An 11,830-nucleotide genomic window follows, 5' to 3' on the forward strand; every position below is an offset into this window, starting at 1 on the left:
TCATCGAGATGTTTGAATCTAGGTGGAGATTTACTGGATTAGAACGAACGCGTTCCAGGCACAGTTGGGATCACGCAAGCAGTTTCCTAGTGTTTTCGGTTGGAGTCCCAAGGAGGCAGGGAAGCGTCGTCCAAATTATGGAGAGAATTGCTGAGGATGTGTCATCAAACTGGCTATGGCAGCGCCATGCACTAACCGTAGAGACATACTTGGTTTCTGGAAAACCTAACGGACGTGATGGTTAAATTGCTTTGACCGGGGATGCAAATTTTCCTGAACAGCGGGTTTTTGGGTTAACCAAGAGGACCAACGCAGGATAAAAAAGGCTACCATGAGATTACAGGGAATCTCTACCCAGCTGGAGGCGCATGTGGATGTCAGTCGATGGAAGGTGGGGTGCTTAGCCGCCCTGCAGGATGTTCGGAGCAGCATCAGTGGAAGATTAACGTTTAGGAAGATGGGGAAATGAAACGAGATCAGTAAATGATGGCGGTTCAGAGGAGGCATTAAACAGCATGGAAATAAAAGTGCCTTAGAAGCGAACAACGAAGTTCATCATAGTTGTATTGATGACACAAAGTTGCCAAATGAGAGATCATAGGGATAGAATTTCGCTGAGTAGTTTGACGGAGAAGAACTGGCTGAGATCTCCTATCCAGTGCCCTCACAGTATAGAAGGCATGGGACAAACCAGTGTGCTTTTATTCGTTGACCACGGAGTTCACGAAAGTAGCGTTGCGAGAGGCCATTATCGGTGGAAAAATGAGGCCTCGTGTTTCGAGAACTGGGAATCAGTCGAAAGACAGGCAAGGGCTAGAACAAGAGATTATCTTCAATAAAATTATTTAGCTGAAGTTGGGAGCTAATTAGTGTGGTAATGGGCAATGATATAGATGTTGGCCCAGTTAGCGTGGGCAAATACAGAATGAGCTAGATCTGTGGTGGTCCTATCATCAGGACTCCGTTGCGCAAGGAGATAGAGCGATGAGGGCCAGGAGACACAAGGCGGCTGATGGAAGTGTAATTTCCGAGATGATGAACAAAGACTACTGTAAGATCTGGATGGTTATGGATCTCGCAGGACGATTGCGGCTATTGGATTATACGCATTTCGCAGCCAGTAGTCAATAGGAGCAGACGGACTTGGGAGAGCAGATCAGATATTGAGGACTGACAGGAACTGGTTCTACAGAAAAACGGATTAGTAAGCATCATGAATTAAGCAAACTTACAATCAACAATGACGCATTCAGCAGGGGCGGGAAGTAGTCACTGACGCAGCACGGGTTTCTGTAGGGACAACAAGAAGTAAGTACCAAACGATGCACAAACACACATATCGGGGCAGTCTGACAGTGTGAATTGGCCGTGACGGCGCAGGAGTCAGTACGTCAGGGATGTGAGGGGCTGTCTTTCGGTCGGCGTCGACGCAGCCGCTCGTGTCGCGCGGCAGGTCGGATTGCGCGGTTTTGTCCGTTTAAAACGAATCTTGGCAAAGGGTATCTGCCAGGTGCGGTACATGGGTAATACAAAATAATCAGCCGCTCCGGTTGTCAGGTTGGTGTAGTCAGTAGCGCGTTCGCCTGCCGTCCGGAGGATCCGGGTTCCATACCCGGTCGGAGTGGGCGCTCAAAAAATAGGTGCAATCGAGGCGAACTTGCAGGCAATGACAGACGGGCAACAAACATTGACATCGCTTACTGAGGGATAAGCAGACCTTAAGTAGGAACAAAGCGGGGGAAAAACGAGCAGCAAGAAGACGAAACGGTGTCCTAATAAACAGGTGCAAGTCATGTTACTCGTGGGTGGTCAGAAAACAAGGAAGTTACCCTTGTTCACCGTTGACTCACAGGGGGAATCATCAACTATTCTGACTGAATGTTGCTACGCATGCTGAGCAGTGCCATAATCTAGAAGAGCAAGTGGATGTGGGGGCATGGGTGGCCGGTCCACTGAAGAACTGCTTCAGCTTTAGTTGGCAGGTGGCGCATGGCGAAAAGCTCCGAATGCTAGTACTTATGAATCAGGAACCGTATTGTTTTTTATTTACTTATACCAGCCTCTGAGGTGATTGAGTGTGGACGTTGTGTCTGAAGAATAAACTGAGTGTGTGCACAGGGCGGCATTTGGTTTGGCGGTAGACGTAGTCGTCATAGGAGACGTTAGCAGGCAGTAAGTAGTAAGCTCAAGAGCACAAAGATGACAAAGCGAGCGTGGTAGATCTCATTGATGGCTTGCCGTTTGTACGACACCAGCAGGTTTGTAGTGGGGCCTTCCAGAGGAGGCCCAAAATTCACAAAGAAGAAAGACTTGGTACCTCAACGCCTTTGAAAAACTCCTCTTGTTGAATCTATGCTAATACTCATTAAAATATATTCTGAACTTCTTGAGAGTATAGTTGCCATCAGTAAGCTTGTTTTTAAGTATGTGGATACGAATGCTGGACAAAAGGTAAAAGTTTGCGAGGGCTAACCCGAAAATTTCCCGTGTCTGTCGCCTAGCACAGAGCACCGCATAACTACATGGCCAGTATAAGGGGACCACTACAGTGAGCAAGTGGATATGATGGAAATAAAACACCTTCGGATATTAAGACTGCTTTTCCAGTGTACGAGGCATGAAGAAAAGCTAACCAGATTTTGGGCGCGGTGACATTGCGATAGCGATTAAATAGGAAGGAGAAAAAGACGTACACGTTCGGTTATAGGTCAAAGTTTCGTGGTGGCACCCATAGAGCCTTGAAATAAACGCAACCAATGACAGGGGCATTTTGAGAGTCTGTTGAAGCATCCCAGCTAACGCCCAAAATCAACACCGAGCTGAACTAGCAGGGCAGAAAAATCCTAATCGTATCGCAGTAGGTGCTGAAAACAGCGTTCCGAATAACCTCACTAAGCAAAGGCTTGTGAAGCACTTAATCCGGGCTGGTCGCATAACCCTTTCAAGTAGTTCGACGAAGCTTGAGGTCGGCGGGCCGAGAATCTACATGTAGGAGGAAACTTATTAATTGCCCCATAATGCTGAATCCTATAAACCACTGAGTGAGGCGATTTTGGTGCCGCGACAGTCCCTTCCAGGACTCTCAGTATCGGTCTTCCCTGCAATTAAAATAATTAACACCGTTGGTGGTCGCCTATTTCTTCAGTAAGAATTCGCTAGTATATGGAGACTCCTCAACAAATATGCCAACCAAGAACTCCTTCAAAAGGCCCCAAGAATCATTGACTCCAGGTGATCTGTTCCCATTAATTCAAGGGGCGCAGTTTAGAGGCATCTTGGGCTTTTCAGTTACAACATGCACTGTCCACGGACAAGTCCCTGAACCACGCTCCAATAGGTTGATTCATTGGAGCCCGAACGTGATCACTGACGGAAACATACTGGCTGAATGTCCAGCCAGTCGGGTACGCGCACTTTCATCAGACACTGTAATATGCCAATTTCTCCCTCAAGTTCTATCGAACTGCACGGCACGCTATCCCATTCCATTTGTCGATCGACGAATGAATGCATTCCGGTTGATATACCTGTGTTCGCTGATGCTTGTATGGTTGGTATAACGAATTTTCCATAAAAATTCATCGAACTGTCTTCCCTGGACGGTCCTTGTCTATGTGATTTTGCTTAAACTTGCCCGCACAAACCCTCCTTGATACTCTGATTAGTTATCCTTATTAGTCTCCTTCAGCCTGTTTGAAAATGCCTCGGCATCTGGTGCTTCAGCGTTAAGGATATCTCTCCGTACGTACACAAATCAAATGGCTTACGTAGCGTCCAAATTGATCGTCGTCTGGTTTGCTTGCTTAGTGTGCTCAGGACACAATCCACTCGCTTGTTTATGAGAACAGGCCAAGCCGCTGATTATGATGTATACATATATGCATAGGCGGTGCCTGTAGTTGCATGTACATTTGTCTGCTCCAGAGGAGGTGGCTTTGATTGCTGTCTTGTCCAACTAAGTATCTCCGGGGTTTAGTCAAATTTCACCTATGGATGCCTACCTCCACTCTAACCACTCTTTTCTTCCCATTGCTAGCGGATGTGCTGATCTCGAGAGCAGCAGGCGGACATGAGTGGCGTCCAAATTGATCGTCGTCTGGTTTGCTTGCTTAGTGTGCTCAGGACACAATCCACTCGCTTGTTTATGAGAACAGGCCAAGCCGCTGATTATGATGTATACATATATGCATAGGCGGTGCCTGTAGTTGCATGTACATTTGTCTGCTCCAGAGGAGGTGGCTTTGATTGCTGTCTTGTCCAACTAAGTATCTCCGGGGTTTAGTCAAATTTCACCTATGGATGCCTACCTCCACTCTAACCACTCTTTTCTTCCCATTGCTAGCGGATGTGCTGATCTCGAGAGCAGCAGGCGGACATGAGGGCGCTCGTTGTTAGATAGATAGTGAAAAAATACTATGCTTGGTCGTATGAACACTGATGAATGTGGTGACAACCGAATGGCCCATCGAATCTACCCGACGCACGTCCCTTAACATACTCCATAGTTGAGAACGGACGCACGTACCGCGTATTTACAGACGCATCGGGAGAAACTAGAGTCCTGTTTGGGCATCGAAGCTAATGGCGTAGAAGTGAGATGAGGGGATTCAAATTTGTAAACAATAAAACATACCACACCTAGCGAGTTCGGTCGCTGTCGTGTGGTTTATGGAAATATGCATTCCTGAATGGGCCATATGAAGCTGTCCAGTGCCTGCAGTTTGAGTAACTCACTCTGTTGGCCACAAACGTTCTCACAAAGACAGCATCCGGCGCGGGTAAACACAGCAATGTTTCATTGGTAGAAATCTGCTGTTAGATTTTACGGTTGGCGAAGAATCGGTGGCCCATTTCGTGAATTTTCTCGGTACCGAAATCAAATCAAACGAACAAAAAATCGCGGATACTTCGTAACCAACTACAGCGTCAGTCGTGTTAAGGAGAACGCTCATTAAGATAGATCGGGCCATATTCTCTTTACCGCACGTCACAGAATATATTACAACCCATCAGTATGGAGCTATCTTCTTGTTATTCTTTGACGTCCACTAGGATAACACGGGAATTTGAAGCCAAAGCTCGCTGAAAGATAGCCCCACAAGGACAACAAACTTGAAGAACGAAAGAGCTCCATAGAAAAAAACACAACCCAACTGTCATCACTTAGAACTCCGAACTGTGGTCCTCCTATATCGTCGATGGACTGTACGATACATACCTAAGCACCCCCACCGAGCCGTCCCCCTTGGTCACATACGATCTGATAATTCAGCGAGCGCTAACTACTGCTCTTAGATAGGCCCACCATTGTCAAGTTAACCAAACCGGCTTCACCTCTCGGACTATTGTCGCACGCACGTGTACACACTTGCTCTTATGCAGTGATCTCTGCGGATCACATCCATACATGCCAAGGATTCTGGCCGGTTGCTTCACCCGATATGCGAGTACAGTACGAGTCTATCAAGTAGCTTCCTTCGAACACGTGAACCAGGAGCGCACTGACTTCCTTAAATAAATAGGAAGAATAGAAGCGGTACGGTAAACCATATTCTGCACAATACGCTGTGCTCTTTCTGATGTTATTCTTAGGTCTAAGCACCGTCATCTACGCTTTATGCACTACGCCCAGGAAAGTTGACCAGGACTTATGTAAAATTGTACCATTTCGCATGAACTCTCCGTTCCTTCCCGGAATAACAGCATATGAGGCGTTAAGTCGCACGACCCTGGCTTAGGCTCTGCAGCCCGAACTGCCTCGCTGATTCACTGCACGCTAAGCGGTAACAGGACTTTCATCTAATTCACAAGTCGGGCATCATCCAGTCGTTCAACGGCTTCCGTTCGCCTGACAGGGACAGGCGAAAGAAAGATGTAGCGCTCCTGACTCAGTTTCTAGCGCTTACTAGGAAGCTCACCGGCCGGATGAACCATCTATAGAGGTTTTCGAAAGCTGAATTGATCTGTGTCCCAAATGCAGATCGAACAATAATCGAAAAAAGATATTCCACGTACTAACCACCCAAAACAAAACCTACCGAAACTAGGATGCGCAAAAAAATGAGTTGGAATAAGTCAAACGCAATGTGAACCTCTCCCACAGCAGGCTGATGAATTAAAACCAAAATGCCAATAAAACGAATGCCTTTGTTATGCATGGTGAAAAGGGACCAGAAAACATCATGAGGATAGATCCCAAAAAAGATTTAGGCATCTGGGTCTCCTCAAACTTGTCCTTCGCACTACACCATGAGAAATCGGCCCAAAAGGCATTCGCCGTTTTACGGATGATCCGACGTACCTTCTCCCATATTACTCGCATGGACTTCCAAATACCCTATGGGGCCTACGTCAGACCGCTCCTGGAGTACGCCAACCAAGTTGTCTACTCTGGACGTGCGAAAGACGTCACCCTCATTGAGCGTGTCCAGCGGGCCGCCACGAGAATGGTTGCCGGCCTCAAATCCGTTGAACAAAGCTTGGCAAACAGGTTTTTTACCGTTGATCCAGCAAACACCCGGCGGGGACATAGTAAGAAAATCTTCAAGCTCAGGGCACACACATTCATTAGACAAAACTTTTTTTCATTTCGGGTAGTAGCTGCGTGGAATGACCTTCCTCCGACGGTTGTCTACGCTCCTTCTAGAACCCAGTTTAAAGCACTGTTAGACATTTGTTTATGCGAATCCTCGCGCTGGCGAGCATACTGCCTCGCGCTGAGAACATAAAGAGCAGTGCTACACCCTTTTTTCACTTGTGCCTTTCAGGTGAACGACAGCCACTGACCGACAAGAACAAAACCGACCCGGGAATCTTGGGCAAAAGCCTCGATCCTGTGTATCAATCCGTGAATCCGTGAAACAAACTGAAACAATTCGTGCTCAAGGTCACGCCCTTTAAATGTACCCCGTTGAACAGCAAAAGTCGGCTTTTGATGGAATCTGGAATAAATGAACGGTGCGTGACAATAGTGGTACTGAATTCCGGTTTAATATTCGGCGAACTAGAGCTGTTTCAACATGTTTACTGTCCCTTCAAGTGGACCTCGTGGTTCCCGCTTTTCTTGCTGACCCTAGCATATTGGACAATTGTATTAGTTTGTTACCCGCCGACTCCGTTGACCTGCAGGTGTGAGCGGTCCCATAACATTTCGGAGCTGCAAGCGCAGTTCATGAAGCTTCGCGTGCTTAGTTTGATTTTACATTGCCGATCGGGTCACAGAACACAAAATTTCGGCTGTCGGTGGGACGAAGAGCTTCTACTAATGCCCGGGTCGAATCCCCAGAAGGTGGACTAATTTTTTCAGAAACGGTGGCCAGGTTCTCACAGACAACCCTAGCAGCACAAACAGTCGAGGAAACCAAGTGTTCCAGTTATATAAGGGTTTAGTGACCATCAAGCATGGTTCATTAGTGGTGACTTGCACCGTCATAACTGCCGTATAAGGTTGTACGGCGGTACCGTTTGATTGTTACCTTGATGTTAAATGCCAATTACAAGCCGTTATTTAACCATCCAATAACCATACTTCACTTTTATTGGACGGTTATTTGACCGCGTCACAATGACATTTCATCGCATACTGCACCACGAAATAACGGCTGATGCTATTACCACAACCTCGGAAACCATTTCTCGTTAGTTCGTCACATACACATTGAACCTGCACGGTAAATACCTCATTTTCGACTATATAGTTATACATAGCCGCTGAATGGCGCTTTAGGTATCACTGATTTGTGTCAACAACACTCCCATCACATGCATGTAGAGACCGTGTAAGGCGCCGGGGGACTGTATTTAAAAAAGCATTACACCTTACGCAAAGACGCAGAGCGACTGGAACAAACGATTAAAAGCACTGTTGCAGTGCATATAAACCAAATTAAGGTTCTATTTATTATTAAAATCCTACGGAGCATTTCATGAACTCCTCATAGGTCACAAAAGTGAAGGATCGAAAAGTTGTGGTAATAATGATATTCCGAAATAACCGCTCTGTAACTACCCTTGGGACGTCCTGTATTATACCCAAGTTAGATCACGGCGCATAAACTCGTTCTTCCTAACTTCGTTATTTGACGTTCGTTAGCCAAATCTGACTTTAAACAACCGTCAAGAACAGTTTTTATGTAGTTAGCGAGCGATCTTGAACTGCTTGTAAGCCTTTTTACAGTTAAAAACTACGGCATAACTGTAATGTTACGACCTATGTTCGTAACCACACGGTTAGGTTGTGCGATTGAGGGCTGGTAGCCCATTTTTACACACAGCTGTCTGTCCACTGGACTGGTTCAACAAATACTGTACATGCTACCTCATCCAATGTTGGTGCTAGACTGTACAATTAGCGTGCAAACGTGAACACAATGATGTGTATAACAGCCAGTCTAAGCCAAGCACACTGTCCCCCAAGGTGGTTGCAGTGGAAGATCCGAAATAGTTCACCTGCAGCAATTGGCTTAGATTAATAAAACTGAATCACCAGCTGTTAAAGTTTCTTCACTAGGTGTTTTGCTTCGAGGGAGGAAAGCAAGACCGCAGCAGAATTTTGAGCCGCCCCTACTGATTGAAGTTACCAAATGTCTTGCGCAGTCGCATCGTTTTTCTGGAGCAGCTGATTGTTCTGCCGGGGCAACGCAACGACTCCTGGCGTTTTGAAACCGGGAACGGATATGGTGGCTAATATTGGAAACAAAAATCTCCGGAGAGAAGCTGCTCACCACATACTGCGGCAGACAATACATCGCCTGCTGCACCAGATTTACGGGTTGATAGGATGTGGATGGGATAGGCGTGAAGTGTTTGGGCGCGCGTTCGACATGCGCATGTTAAGTTGGATAACATCCTAGTGTACTTTCGGGAGGCATCTCTAAGAAACTTAAGTAAGATGGATTCACGGTATCATTAATCCCCCCGGAGATGAAATGGACAGAGGGGCTGTGTTCCCTGATGCTCTTGAAAGAAAAGTCTTCACAACCTGGACGTTGCGACCCATCTGGACAGTTGGAGGTATCCAGTTCAGGTGTATATTGGAGTTTTTCGCACACGTCGTTTTTTAAAATCATTTGAAATTCCTACTCAGTTGACAGGACACTCGCTGTAAGTTTGGAATACTCAGCAGGTTAACTTCATCGATCTTGATGATTGCTCCCAGTAAATTCGCGCGGCTTATAGAAGTCTCTGGAATGGAACTTTGGTGACGTAGCACAGTTCCCATCGATCCATGAGGAGTTAACTTTTGCACACTGCCAAAACCCTTCGAGAAACTTTACTAGGCTATACGCCTGGAAACAACAGGACTGTTAGTGGTCGGCTGTCTAATGTAGAATGGTTACCCTAGTGTGACAAACTTATTAACAAGGAGGACATTACTGTATGGAGTGCGATGATGAAAAAATTACGAACCTTTTATTATGTGGAAGCATTGCCCACTTGCGCTTGACTGAAGAGAAAGGTCATTCGCTTACAACTGTTAAAAATTTGGTAACCACAAAAATATGAAGCGCAAGAGAACTTGCGGGATGAGCGATCAGAGGGGACAAGTGGGATAATATTACTGTGTAGCTGGGCGTGTCCAGCTATTCCACTTGCTACAATGTACGTGGCGAGATGGTTCAGTGGTTAGAGCGTGGCTAGAGAGAGAGGTTCGAATCCGACCTCCACCTCTCGATTTCCCCTGTCCAGGCTTGGGCGACCTGGAAGTATCCCAGCCCTCATGCTTCCTTCGGGTAACATGGCAGTTGGGCACCGAAAGGTCGCTACAGCTAGGCAATTTTTTTTACAACGTACGGAAAGCTATGAACCAGTGCAGCGTTATCCGGTGAGCGCATGCTTACCAGAGTGGAATTAGCGCGTGTTGATTTGTGATATGATGTAAGAGGACTCCGACGTCGCAGTCGGTACGGTTACCTGGGACGCCACCTGAAGTACGTTCCTGACTCCCAAAGCCGTTTAAAAATTCGTCCAACATGATAGGTGGGACGGTGTGCTATCCGCTTTAGAGTGAGTATTTCCGACTCATAAGGGAAAGCAGAAAGGTTGTCCAGATGGCCGTGAGAAGTGACATTTTTGGCAGGTATTGCATACAATGGACATTGTATACCATCTCCCGTAACGCAAGTAGTTTCTGAAAATTGCAGACAAATAGTCGATAATTGTCCTGAAAAATATAAGTGGGAAATATAAAAACGACGATTGGAATACAAATACACATAAAAAATAAATATGGAAGATTTAGATACCGTTCTTGGGGAAGAATATCCGTGAAGGCAGTTAAACTAACGTACAACAGTAGTTGCCGAAACTCAGTCGGTTTTCGCTGTTCGTAGATTGTGATTTTCCGGCACTTACGTGGACAGATGGGCACGTATAAGTCGCACCATACGGTCTACCCTGTTCAAGACAATAGGACCCATAACCACTGCTCGATCACCGTTTGCGAAAATAGAAACCGATCTTTGGATAACACCAGGGCACACGGTGTGCGTATAATTAACAGGGAAGCAGTGGACAAAGTCATCATCATCATCTACAGCATGACATCAGTGTTCAACATCATACAACCATGATTTATTTGAAAGCCTTATTCTAAAGAAAAGAGTAAAGGTGGACGGGGGAGGGACTTAGTGCTAGCTTAACACAATCATTCCGAGGTGCTTATACCTCCAGACATTCACTCAGGCAATCTGGATAGAAACTGACAAGAAGAACGCCAGTGACATCGGTTGGCAGCCATATCTTGTAGTATCTCCAACCAGGCACAGTGAGGATCACGCGGTCCCCATCCTGGAAGGCGAGTAGCACCGACAGCACCCAAGCGTTTCGTGATCTCTTTCATACTCCTCTGCCAAGTCAAGGGTTGGCCACCTCTCTGTTTACGCCACTCCGAATTGGGCATGGAAAACAGCACTCTCTTCGGCAAACGATGGTTCGGCATACGTAACACATGTCCCTACCAACGCAGCTTCTGGTGCTGGACACATTCTTCAATGGAAGTACCCGTTATACAACCGGAAACGCGCTTTCTAGCTGCCTCATTACGGATTCGCCGACACCAGCCCACACGAGCTATGGTTCTGAGACAACGATTGTCAAACACCTGAAGACGTCTCAGTTTCGCTGCTCGAATAGGCCAAGTCTCACAGCCATACAACAAAACAGCCCGTACTGTAGCTTGATACACACGTCCCTTCAGATTCAGGGATAAACCATTCTGACGCCACAGGTGTCTCAAATTAGCAAACGCGGCCCGAGCCTTGCAGATTCGTGCATCCACCTCATCTGTCACACTACAATCAGAAGTAATACAACTTCCAAGATTTCACCCCGTCTTTGAACAGTGCGAGTGAAAGATCATCCGGACCGGGAGCTCGTTGACGCTTGAGAGAACATATGCAGTCGTAAACCTCCGAGGACGCAGGCGGTTCCATGTTCACCATCCAGGGTTCTACATCACCTGTGGGCCCTAGATGAGTGCCGGTTGGTGGCCACGACAGTTGGTGTTCGAAGTATTCAGCCCACTGGTCGAGGCGTTCTTCTTTGTTCGAGATGGTCGTTCCATTCTGGTGTTTGATAGTTTCACTCACAAGTGGTTTCCGGGGACCGGTCGCACGGATCAACTGAAATCATCTCCGGGCATTACCGGCTTTCTGGGCTTCTTCCATTTCTTTGGCTTTCTGTGTCCACCATACTTCACGATCAGATCGCAAGCTCACTTTCGCTTGACGTCTAATAGCTCTTCGCACCGGATTATGTTCGGGACCGGCTGGGATATTTCTTCGAGATTTAAGTAGTGCCACCGTTCGGTCTGATATCCAGTGCTTGAGTG

General features: G+C 46.7%; 1 protein-coding gene across 1 annotated transcript in view; it reads left to right on the top strand.

Moving 5' to 3' along the window:
• Nucleotides 1–6,152: 6,152 nt before the first annotated feature.
• Nucleotides 6,153–11,830, top strand: part of T265_15602 (hypothetical protein) — a gene marked incomplete at both ends in the record, with an annotated part of 24,122 nt that continues 18,444 nt past the window's right edge. Inside the window, 3 exon segments of the mRNA XM_009178727.1 lie at nt 6,153–6,664; nt 6,670–6,847; nt 6,887–6,957. Of these exon segments, the coding sequence (XP_009176991.1) occupies nt 6,153–6,664; nt 6,670–6,847; nt 6,887–6,957 (761 nt within the window).

This window comes from Opisthorchis viverrini, assembly GCF_000715545.1.
Source record: "Opisthorchis viverrini unplaced genomic scaffold opera_v5_636, whole genome shotgun sequence".
NCBI classification, from domain to species: Eukaryota; Metazoa; Platyhelminthes; class Trematoda; order Opisthorchiida; family Opisthorchiidae; genus Opisthorchis; species Opisthorchis viverrini.